Source organism: Elephantulus edwardii, unplaced genomic scaffold, assembly GCF_000299155.1.
Source record: "Elephantulus edwardii isolate Elephantulus edwardi_28Jun2011 unplaced genomic scaffold, EleEdw1.0 scaffold00157, whole genome shotgun sequence".
Classification (NCBI taxonomy): domain Eukaryota; kingdom Metazoa; phylum Chordata; class Mammalia; order Macroscelidea; family Macroscelididae; genus Elephantulus; species Elephantulus edwardii.
The window spans coordinates 5,613,750-5,626,650 of NW_006399907.1; the positions used below are offsets into that span (position 1 = coordinate 5,613,750).

The 12,901-nt window shown below is 39.2% G+C and overlaps 1 protein-coding gene across 2 annotated transcripts in view; it reads right to left on the reverse strand.

The window, feature by feature from the left end:
• The window catches only part of TMTC1 (transmembrane and tetratricopeptide repeat containing 1), a 477,484-nt gene that overhangs the window by 79,507 nt on the left and 385,076 nt on the right, over positions 1-12,901 (reverse strand). For both annotated transcript variants that reach the window (XM_006895074.1, XM_006895075.1), the window contains exon 10: positions 7,288-7,431. In XM_006895074.1, coding sequence (XP_006895136.1) covers positions 7,288-7,431 — 144 coding nt within the window. The remainder of the gene's footprint in view (positions 1-7,287; positions 7,432-12,901) is intronic.

Sequence of the window (12,901 nt, forward strand, 5' to 3'; positions counted from 1 at the left end):
TCCTTGCCTCCAAGGAGCCACCCGGTTTAACCCTTTCCAGGACAAATCTGTTTTGTTTTCCTAGCAGTCCATGGTATTCTCAATACTCTTCTCCAGCACCACAACTCAGCATAAAGGATTCAAAATATCTATAAATTTATCTACAGTTGCACCTTTCACAATAACATTTGGGTATGCTTTCACAGGACAGATAAATCACAATAAATCTTTAACCTCTATTTAAGAGGAATGAAAAGAAAAAGAAGCTCTGTATGAACTCCCTCCAGTCCTTGCAACTACATTTGTTTTTTTCTGGTTCTTTCTCCAAATCACATAGTAGATGGCTTAATGCTTTTTGTGTGTAGTGGAGTTCTATTTTTAGAAGCCATTCCACAAAGTAATTTGTTCCACTTAAAATATTCCTCTGCTTTTAGATGGTGGCAGGTGATCTGTGTGCCTCGCTCTGTTGTGAGATGCTGGTAGATGTCGAGCATGTTTATAAACATGTCCAGTTTATCCACATGAATCTGGATTCCAAAGTGTTCACTAAGGTTGGTGAAGAAGTATTCATAACCATAATCTGCTTTGCAGTTCAGCCACACCACATGGTAAGGACTCAGTAATTCAACTTCTAACCAGCTCTAGGATTTCATTTATACATTCTTCCAACTTAGAATTTGATAATGTTTTGTATCTAAATAAACACTTTGGTTATCTTTTTAAAATTTTTTACCGTTTTTATTTATTTTTTAAATTTTTTATTGGGGGGGGTGTATCATCAAATCGGATCTGACTGGTACAGGAGGAGATTGACCCTCCTTCTCCAACACAGCATCTGGATTTGAACCACAAACCTCTGGGATAGCAGTTCAGCTTCTTGCCACTAGGCCACCAGAGCTCTCTATTTTGGATAACTTTTACATTGACACCAGAATGTAGTAGCTCCATTCTGGTAACTTCCCCTTTTACCAATCTGAAGTCTCCTGTAAATAAGACTTATCCATTATTACCCAGCAACAAAAACATAACTCATCCTTGGCAATGACCAGCTGGTAAAAAAGAGTCACAACCACCTCTTCCTTTTCGTCTGATGCTTCATCAATTAAAGGTATCTGGGTAGGAGTATCAATTTCAATTGATATAATTTTTTTCTCCCAAAATACGTATTTTGCATTTGTTAACAACATCCCTTCAGTGATAGGTAAACAGTGTAAGTAAACCTTCAAGCTGCATTCCAATCTTCATTTCAAGGCAGAGGACCTTAATCCTTTCATGTGATCCCTGTGGCACTGGGACAGGAAGTAAGCATGAGCCTTCAGGCTCAGTCAAAGCAGTCAGTGGAGATGGTTGGGTACTCGATCATTTGACCGCCAAAGGAACTCATAGCATCAGCCAATTTCCAGGACACCCTCACCCACTGCCTCTAAACCCTAGGTCTTCTCTAACACCAAATGTGGGTTTTTTTATACTCTCCTCATTGGACATTTACTTCATTTTCTTATCCTTTTGATAATAGGATTCATAGTAAGTATAATTCTATAATGTGAATGCAAGTTTGATAATATTGCTGTGTGTATGTGAGAACAAATACAAATGTATGCCAACCCAACAATTTTTACAAACAAAATTTAGTGACACCGATTACATTCCTCACACTGTGTCACCGTTCTCAGTATTTTCTTCCCAACTATTTCACCATCATTAACATAAACTCACTTCCTTTAGTCTTCTCATCTAATCCTTTGAGTTGTTGTTGTCTAGAATATAGTTTTGGCACAGAAGGAGGTACGGCATGATTTAGAATGAAGTTCTTTTAATATTCTGCTTCAATAGCAAATATCAACAACTATTTTATCCAAACATTCACAGAATGATTTTGCCATGCTCTGAATTTAAATATTCTATTATATTCTCTTTAGTCATTAGAGATGCCCACTCTGCTCATGCATAAATAGTGTATGCTAATTTGGTTCATTTTTTTCCAATTTTTTGGATTTTAAGTTTCAAGCACAGCCAACAGTAATTAAGAATGCAGATATGGAAATATGTTCTTTATCACTCTCTCACACACTGTAAATATGCTGTACTGAATCATAATAGAGTAGCTTCAAAGTCCAGTGAGATGGTCATGAAAGAGGCCAAATATATTTGGATGATACTTCATGAGGTTTTTGGCTGTGGAAAGCTATCACGCTAACTGCCATGTGAGCCCAAAATTTTAGATATATTTGATCTTTAAAGTTTGTTCTTAAGCATTCTCAGGTATTCTGACCAAATCAAACTCTCTTCAGACTGTCCAGCCTGGACAAAGATTCACATTTCTACAAAAGTCCAGGCCATTAAAAAGGTCTAAATTAAAAAAAAAAATTAAAAAAACATAAATTTTTTAAAAAGTCTAACTAGTGCAGTACACTGGCACTGGCCATTTGTGGCTATGTTGTTGCTGACTGTTGTCCAGTTGAGCATGACTCTTAGCAAACCAATGAACAAAAGACCCAAGTCTTTCTAGAACTATTATCATTTCAAGTTCACAGAGTTTCCACAGGCATGTGGTTTAGGAAATAGATGCCATTCCTGCTTCCAAACCTGTTTCAATGTAGGAGCTCCTACAAACACTGTAAGGCCTCCTTTTAGTTCCAAAAATCAAATCCCGTTTCAGATATTGGTCTCGTGCGACCTTCAAGGCCAGTGGTCTAGTTCCACCCATGCACTTCCTGCACTTCCTTGGACTTGGGTGGCAGTACAAAGTACCTGGTTCGCCACGTCCACCCGCTCAGGTCAGAGAACAGGTCAGTGTGCAGCAGATGCTCTAGCTGGGCCGCAACGGGGCAGGGCATTGGGGGTGGGGTGGGGAAGGTGCTTGCAGTAGAGTACCTAAAATATGGTTAGCCTTACGTGAGAGGTGGGGTAAGTGAATGGCACATCAAATGTAAAAGATTTAGTCTGAAAGCATGAACTCAATAATATTTCTAATAGTTAAACATTAAAATGATACTGTTTAGAACACACAGGAATTGAAAAAATATCAGAATTCATTAAGTCTGTTAGTTTTCTCTTTTAAAAATATGATTATGTGGATTTCACCCTATTTCTACTAGACAGTGCTGTTTCAGGTGGGATCATTTAGAATGACCACAGGAGATGGCTGAGTTCAGTGGCTTAGAGCAGGAGCTATGTCAAGCAGATCTAACTAAACTTGATGTCCATGTCATCTCTTTTCTTAATAAAGGGCACTGACACATTATTCATTGACAACATAAGAATCCTCTCAGGGATAATCAACTCTCAAGTACTCATGTTTAAAAAAATAAATTGGGCTCTTAGAATGAGCATTTAGTTCAAATTACAAATACTGAAAATATTTTAAAGTTCACAATTAAAATTAACCATCGACTGAGAAATACGATATAAACCACAAAAGTAGTTAAGCATAAAAGTGGATCTAGTAAAATAAAACTTACAATACTCTGGTCCTCTTGTTTTTGACCATTGCTACCCGGTAACAGAAACAGAACAATGAAAATGGAAATAATGCTTAGCTCAGAGTTATCTAAAATGGGATTAGCCTCGCTAGTTTGTGGGTCAACTCTGTCATTCAGAAATACAAGCTCATGGGAATGTAAATCAATTCTATTATTTCCTCTAAGAAAGTCACAGTAAGAAGGTGCTTTTCCCCAAAAGGCAAATGTATGTCATTAGAAAGTTAAACATTCAATACTTGTGTTAGAGAGTTATCTGGGCAGCATGACAAATGTAAGGTGAACAGGACAAGGCATTAAAGAGCAGAGAATTGGAGTCAACCACAGCCCAAACCAAGGTCACAGGGTCCAAGCCTCAGATTCCTCACCTGTAAAATGAGGATGTGAATAGTTGTATCTCCCATAGAAGTCAGGAAATCAGGAAAAGTATTGGGAAAGTCTAAATGTAGGGACTTCTCCAAATTATTGAGTAATGATGTCGGTTTGAGGGTAAGGTGCATCTGACACAGGCCACAGTTTTTCCAATCACTTGCTATGCATCTGAGAGTTGGACAATGAATAGGGACGACAGAAGAATTACTGATACCTTTGAGTTGTGGTGTTGGAGATGAGCACCGAATGTCCCGTGGACAGCCAAATGAACAAATAAATAAGTCTTGGAGAGGGTGCAGCTGGAGTACTCTTTAGAGGCAAGAATGATGATGCCTCACTTCACATACTTTGGGCCTGTTGCTAGGAGGGACTATTCCTTAGAGAAGGATTGGATGATGATTGGAAGGGTGGAGGGTCAACGAAGGAGAGAAAGATCCTCAACCAGGTGAATTGACAGGGTGACTGCCACAATCAGTTCTAGTGTGTCGGGAAATGTGAGGATGGGATGGGGTTCAGATTCACTTTTCATAGGGGTTGCAATGAGTTGTACATGACTTGACGGCACCTAACTACAGAAGTTAATTTTAAAGATGAAATTAAATACTGAATATATAAAAGTAAACTTTTTTAAAAATGGTCACTTTTCTCATCGTTTTAGTCTATTCTAAGACTACACTGAAGTAGAGCCAGTTTGCTCCATGCTGTACTATATAAGAGTAGAAGGTAAGAATGGGTGACTTTGTTTAGGCCTTAACCTCTCAGGGACTCGATGTATTTCACAGACTCTTCAGGAGGGTTTCATTAAAGCAAGCAAACCAACAGAAACAGGAAAGCACAGGGACTCAGAAAACTAAGTACTTTGAGGACCAAAGTGTGACTGACCCAAGCCACGGTATTTTCAAGTGACTGAGACATATACAAAAGACAGAAAATGAATAAGGATGACTGAATAAGAATTTAGGTGTTTGAATTTTGGTGTCGGAGAACACTACAGATTTACCACCATCCGACAGAAGAATAAATGAATCTGTCTTGTAAGAGATATAGTTAGAGTGCTCATTAGAAGTAAGAATGGCAAAACTTCTTGCATATACTTTAGATATTATTATCAGGAGCAGCAGTTTCTGAAGGAGGACATCATGCTTGGTGAAACAGAAAATCAGCAAAAAAAGGGGAAGATCTTCAATGAGATGGACAGCTACAGTGGACACAACAATGGGCTCAAATAAAACAATAGTTAGGGTAGAACAGTCTTTCACTCATTGTACACGAGGTCACTATGAGCTGAAATGATAGGAGAATGCCTAACAGCAGTACTAAAAGATGTGAATTGAAGAAGAAAAACTGGAAGGCCTATTTCTTCTTCAAGTATTGCCAAGAGGCACTATAAAAGTATCTTCAATGTCATTTTTAAGCACAAGCACATTCCATACAATATTATCACCGTAATTGAAGGATATGATGCCAAACAAGGAATGCAATTTTGCAGCCAGGCTCAAATACTTATCTATTATGATTTTTTGTAAGTCAGTATTATACAATTCAGATACTCCAAAAACACTGAAAATATTTTCCCTACCTATTTAGTTGACAGGCCATGGTCTTTGTTTGCAATCACTTGTTATGCATCAGAGAGCTGGACAACGACCAGGGAGGATAGAAGGAGAATTGATGCTTTTGATCTTTGGTGTTGGAGAAGAGTGCTGAGGGTGCCATGGACTGCTAAGAAAACAAACAGATTCTTCCTGGAGAGGGTTAAACCAGGCTTCTCCTTGGAGGCAAGGATTCTGAGGCTTTGTCTGACATACTCTGGTTATGTTGTAAGGAGAGACCAGTCCTTGGAGAGGAACATCATGCTTGGGAGGGTGGAGGGCAGGTGCAGGAGGGGAAGGCCTTGTGGGAGATGGATTGATTCGGTGACTGGGATAATCGGGATGAATGTGTTGGAGACAATGAGATTGGCACAGGACAGAGCGGAGTTTAGAGCTATTGTACATAGGGTTGCTATAAGTCCCAAACGACTTGACGGCACATAACAACAACAACATTAAGTTTTTTGAGGTATAAATGTTGTTGTTGATTGCTGGCAAGTCAAGCACAACTCACAACGACTCTATGAACAAAATACCTAATGTCTTTCCTTAACTATTGTAATTTCTCCAACTTCATAGAGTTTCCAGAGGCATGTGGTTTAGGAAGTAGGACATACTAAAACCCACTGCCATCAAATCAAGTCCAAATCACAGAACCTTCCATCCAGTTTACTTCTTTCATTTTTATTAAATTACGCTTTCCTGGCATTATTTATTTATTGTGTGTGTGTGTGTAGCTTCCTTGGGCTTTGTGCTTTATCACATGGATAATACTATCTTTAAACAAAAAACTTACTTCCACCCCTGGTAGCATCTGTGATCTTATATACCATCGAGTGGGAACTGACTGGTAGCTGACGCTCTGGCCGGTTTTCAGAGGCAGTTAATTGCACAGGAAGAGACTGCCCATCCTCCTGCCCTGGAGCAGCTGGTGGCCTCAAACCATGTGCCTTCGAGATTTTTAGTACAGTTTTTTGCCACTAGGCCGCTAGAGCTCCCTATTTTGCATACTACATTGATTTTAGTTTGTTGTTGTGTGCTGTCAAGTTGGAACCAATGTATGGCTGATCCTCCAGCTGGTCTTCAAAAGCAGTTAACTGCATGGGAGGAGACTGCCCATACTTCTGCAGAGCATCTGGTGGATTTGAACTATGTGCCTTTGGGATTGCAGTGCAGCTTTTCACAACCTACTCACCAGAAACTCCCTCAATTTTAGGTTAGGAGGCTAGAAATCTGAATTCAGGTTGCTGGCCTTAAATGAAGGCTTTCTCTCTCTGAATTTTTCTGGTTCTTGGAGTTTGGCAGTGCAGAAACCCTGTGTTCAAAGGAATTGTCCTGCTCTGGAGTTTTTCTTTCTTGGTGGTAAGCAGGTCCCTTTGATCTCTGCTCCCTTGTTTACTCCTTTTTATATCCTAATAACTCGTTACAACATAAACCTGCAGACTGTATCATCCCTCATTAATCTGTCCCTAATCATACTTCATTAACATCAGAGTTGAAGATTTACAACATATAATCACAAAATGAAAAATAATCATATAATACAAAGATTTACAACACATAGATAATCACACCATGACAAAATGAAAAATAATCATATAATAAAAAGAATCATGAGCTAGCAATGTTGATGCATAGTTTTGAGAAATATAATTCAATCTGTAACAACGATATAGCCCTGGAAAAGAATCCTTTAGGCTGATAAAGGACAGACTTAATTTAGACGAATATTACCTCTTCCCAAAGGTTGAAAGCTCTGATTATTTAGCTCGAGAAATATACCTGAAACATCACAACTAAATGAGTGTTGAGAAGGAAAGGATTTCTTGGAATTGCAAGGCCCTTTTAATCAATGATCCACTTACTTAAGGAGATTTCCAAGGTTGAATAGAGCCCGGTTATGCTGTGGGTTTAGCTGGAGCGCCCTCTGATAGTACATCTTTGCCTCTAGAATGTCTCTGGTCAGTGTTCCAAGGTTGTTCAGGGCACTTGCATGACGTGGATACAATCTGTAAAATAAGAAATATTAAGCTACATTGTTTGAAACACCTGAAAGTAGGGCACATTTACCTGTTCCCTCCCTCCCCTGCCAATGTATTTCACAACCCAATAAAACCACAAATTCTTCCTTTATTTTCATTGTATGTCTGTGCCAAATATTAATGCTCAATTTCTTTTCAGTGAACAAAAACTGTAGCTTTAAACTGGTTTGTGTGTATAAATTTGGTAGAAAAACATATGTTTAACTCTTTAGTAGTCCAAAGAAGTAACACGTACGTGGTACAAAAATTTAAACACTATGCCAATCTACCAGGGTTAAATACATTTTAGTCCTTTGAGTTTTAAGATAACTTTTAATTTCCTTCAGGAGAAAATCCTCCTCTGGTGCTGAGCTTCTGCCTGGTGGGACTGCTGAGTGCACTGTTTACACAGATGCTGGGAGTTCCAGGGGTGAGTGATCTGCATAAACATCTCTGGATTAGGGCACAGTCACCAAGACTGCCATCACTGAGAATGGATGACACAACAATGTCCTCATAAAATTGAACTCCCCTGAATCACTCTCTCTTTTACATTCTTAAAATGAAATCCTGGTAAAATACTTCAATATAAAAATTCAAATACTGCAGAATTATGTGAAAAACCCCCCAAACACCCAGCATTCCTAATGCTCAAAATAAAATCTAAAGGAGAACTGTAGATAGATTAATACATCAAAGTTGTGTTGATCAAGGAAGGAAGACAATCAACTTACTGTCTTGTATAAGTATAAAGAACCCTCCTCAGTTAAGCTACATAAATTAGTTATTTCTGCTACATTTGGAGAGGATGTATTTAGCATTCTAATAAATCTCTCCACCTCTGTTACCCAGTGAACTTTGAGTAAACCCATGGAGCTGGATTTTAAGGCAGAAAAGCCAAGATAATGCCCAAGCAATAAAAAGAGGATCTATGCTTGCCAAGTCTCTTTATAATCAAATGCCAGGTTTTGGCCCCTGTTCCATTCCTCCTAGGAAATTCAATTTAATTTTAGGTGAGAAGGGATTCCTATTTAAAGGCCAAGGAAGACAAGTTGCATAAGCTTTTTTACATTTGCTTAAGTCAGCACATCCTAAATTTATTGGACCATGTAATTCTCCCTTCCCTCCCTGCTAACAGAACACTCTAAACATTCTTCCGAACTAGGACTTCTAGGAAAGCAGTCTGAATAGGTAATGCTCTACTTGAGTGACAGAGGATAGAATCAATTTAGACATATATTATATCCTCCCAAAGCCCAAAAGCCCTAATTTTTCACAAAGGTTTTATGGCTATTTAGAGAAATATATTGTGAGAAGTCAGGCAAAATAAAAATCCTGAGCCAGCACAGGAGCTGTTATTGGTATCTCTGATCACCTGTAACTAGCAAAGACACGTTTAGGGCAGCTGGTATAGGTTTTTTGACACTCAGTCTAAGCAGGTATGGAACTGAGGCATGAGATTACATCCAAGATGCTGCAGTGATCACAGAGCTGTGATGAAAGGAAATAAAAGCATTTATGCCTGCCCCTTCACTCCATATCTGGAATGGTCTCTGGATAGCTGATGTCTAAGGATTACATTAGAAGTGGATACACAACAGAGTCAGAACTTAAATTCATCTAAATAATTATTTTATTTGCATATTTATCATGCAAGTTCAAATTAAAGCTAAAGAGGGTCAAACCATATCCACAGTAACCAAAACTTTCTCTCTATCCCACCTGAATTTAAAAACCAACTCAGGAACAGGTTTGAGGCCTTGAACGCTAATGAATGAAGACCAGATGAGCTGTAGGAAGATATCAAGAAAATAGGCCATGAAGAATGCAAAAGGTCATTACAAAGAAGGAAGAAGAAAAAGAGACAAAAATGGGTGTCAGAAGAGACTCTGAATATTGCACTAGAGTTCCAAGAAGCCAAAACAAAAAGAAGAAATCAAGAAGTTACGGAGCTGAATAGAAGATTTCAGAGGACAGCTGAGTAATACAAGGCAAAGTATTATAATGAAATGTGCAAATAGCTGGAGTCAGAAAATCAAAAGGGCCAAACTTGTTCAGCATTTCTTAAGCTGAAAGAACTAAAGAGCAGCAGATTCAAGTTTTGAGTTTCAATGCTTAAGAATGCTATGGGCATAATATGAAATGATTCAGGAAGCATTAAAAGAATATGGAAGGAGTATACGGAGTCACTATACCAAAAAGAATTGGCTGACAGAGAAGAATTTTAAGAAAAAAAAGTATGATAAAGAGGCAATCGTGATGAAGGAGGAAGTGCAGGCTCCTTTGAAGAACTTGGCAAAAAAATAAAACGTCAGGAATCAATGAAATACCAATGAACATAACACAACACAGAGATGCTGCCCTGGATGTTCTTACCAGGTTAGGTCAAGAAATCTGGAGGACAGCTACCTGACCAACCGACTGGATGAGATTAATATTTACTCCCATACCAAAAAGAGGTGGCCCAAAAGAATGTGGAAATTATAGAACAATATTGCTAATACCACACGCTAGCAAAATCCTGCTGACAATTATCCAGAAAAGACTGGAATAGTACTGACAGAGAACTACCAGAAATACAAGCTGGGTTTAAAAGATGTCGTGGCACTAGAGACATTATCGCCAATGTCAGATGGATCTTGGCAGAAAGCAGATAGTACCAGAGGAAAGTCTATTTGTGTTTCATTGACTATGCAAAGATATTTGACTGTGTTAACCACAAATTGTGGCTAACCTTTAGGAAAATTATGCAACACCTATACTTGGACCAGGAAGTGGTCCTCAGAATAGAGCTTGGAAACACTGCATGGTTCAAAATGAGAAACAGTGTGCTTCAGGGACACATCCTGTCTCCATACCTTTTCAATCTGTGTACAGACAGATCTTTCAAAAAGCTGGGATTTATGAGGAGGAATGTGGCATCAGGACTGAAGGAAGACTCATCAACAACCGTTATGCAGATGACAAAACTTTGTTTGCTTAAAGTGAGGAGGACCTGAAACACTTGCTGCAAAAGATCAAGGACTGTAGTCTTCAATATGGATTGAAGCTCAACATTAAGAAGACAAAGATCTCACCACTGGGATAATTGGAAGTACCATAATATATGGAGAAGAGATTGAGGTTGTTAACAATTACAGCTTGCTCAGATCCACAAACAACACTGTTGGCACGAGCAGCCAAGAAATGAAACAATGAATTGCATTGGAAAATCTGCTATCACGGTCCTTTCCAGGGTAATGAGTAGCAACGATGCCAGTCTAGAGACTAAGGTGTGCCTGATTCAGGCCATGGTCTTTGCAATTACTTGCTATGCATCAGAGCATTGGACAATGACTGAGGATGACTGAAGAAGAATTGATGCCTTCGGGTTGTGGTGCTGGAGGAGTCTTGAACATACCATGGACTGACGAGAAAACAAATAGATCTGTCTTGGAGAGGGTGAACCTAAGTTTCTCCTTGAAGGCTAGGATTATAAAGCTCCATTTCACATACTTGGGACAGGTGACCAGGAGAGATCGATCCTTGGAGATGGATATCATGCTTGGAAGGGTTGAGGGACAGTGCAGGAGAGGAAGACCCCAGATAGGATGGACTGATACAGTATCTGTATCAATGAGACTGGTTCAGGAGAGGGCAGGCTTCACAGGGTCATTATGGGTTGTAGGAGACTTAATGGGACATTACAACAACAACAACATATTTACTATAAGCCTGGCTCTGCTACTTTCAAATGATGTAAGGGATATCTAGCAACATGGTGAAGAGGTCCATAAAAAGAGCTAGATAGATAGTCATGTTTATTATATATTTAGGTTGCTTTTCATTCCCATGCTGGGTATTTCCTTGATGGCAAATAGTATTCAGAAAAGCAATCTAGGATGCTTTCTTCACATAATCAGAAGTAATTTCTCTTAATCTTGTCCTTTTTGTATTTCTTTAAACATAGAAGCCCATGAAACAAATACTTAAGCTGAAAATACTAAATATGGGGGAAGATACTCTAAATTAAGTAAAAACCTCCACAGTGGGTTACCTCTCTGTTAACATGACTGCCTGGAACATCACACAGCTCGCTTTATCGAGCTGGTTCTGAATCTATCTACAGTTGATGTTAGGTGCCACTGGGTTGCCCAGGACTCTTAAGCATCCTAATCACATTTAGCAAGCAAGGTTGTGCCATCTGCATAAGGCAGGTCTCCCTCTTAACCTGATGCCACATTCCTCTTGAGAGTCCAGCTTCTCCAATAATTTACTCAGCACACAGATTGAATAGGTATGGAGAGAGAATATAACCTAGATGTACACATTTCTTAGTTTTCAGCCATACAGTGTTTCCCTGCTGTGAGGAGGTCTTGAAGCACTTGTTGCAGAAGATCAACAGAAGAATGTCATTCCTGATGGATCCTGGCTGAAAGTAGAGAATATCAGAAAAATGTCCATTTGTGCTTTTGACTATGCAAAAGCATTTGACTGTATGGATCATAACAAATTGTGACTGACACTGATAAAAATGATGTCATAGGGTTGCTATGAGTCGCCTCTGACTCGATGGCACTGAATAACAACAACAGCAACAAAAATAGTAACAGCATAGAGAGAGATCAGTTGGCTTAGTGGACAGAAAATCATGCTCCCAAGCCAAATGTGGGTGACTCTAATAAACAGCCTTCAGGCCTGCCTTTACTTGTTTTTGGTAATACATTCTTCTAGGTTGTATAACCCTGGTTATGTCCACTTGCTGTACAGAGGTAACTTGCGGATGCTGTGAAGCTGAACACTGTGATACTGATGTGTCAAATGCGAGAATGGCTACCCAGTGTAGACGGTGTTTGATGGAGCTCCCCAGATAGAAGCAGGAGTGGCATCTACTTCTGTAATAGCTTGCCTCTGGAAACCCTACGAACCTGGAGAAAGGATGAAAGTTATACAAGTGTCCAGGTCTTTCCTTCATAGGGTCGCGATGATTCGCCTCTGACTCGATGGCACTTAACAACAACACCACCACCACAACAGGCACCACTGAGTTTCCCAGGACTCGTAGGTATCCTAAGAAACTAGTCCAATATTGCATCATCCTCACAATCTCCAACCCACTCAAGTTCCTCATTATAGTCACTGGTTCAATGTAGCTTGTTGAAAGTCTTTCTTTCTCTGATGCTCTCCATTTCCCAAAACGATGTCCTTTCTCCAAGTAGCACCCTGGTCACACTTCCTTCAAGACAGACTTGTTCTTTTGGCAGTCCATGGGGTATTCAGTACTCTTTTCCACACCACAACTCAAAGGCATCAGTTAATCTTCTGTCATTTTTATTCACTGCCTTAAGTTTTAGATACATAAGAAATAAATGAAAAGACTATGGCTTGGATCAGGAGCACTGTAGTCTTTAAATAAATATAGCTGCTCTTTCCTGGCTGCTGGTACCAGGGTGTTATTATTGTGGATCTAAATAAGATA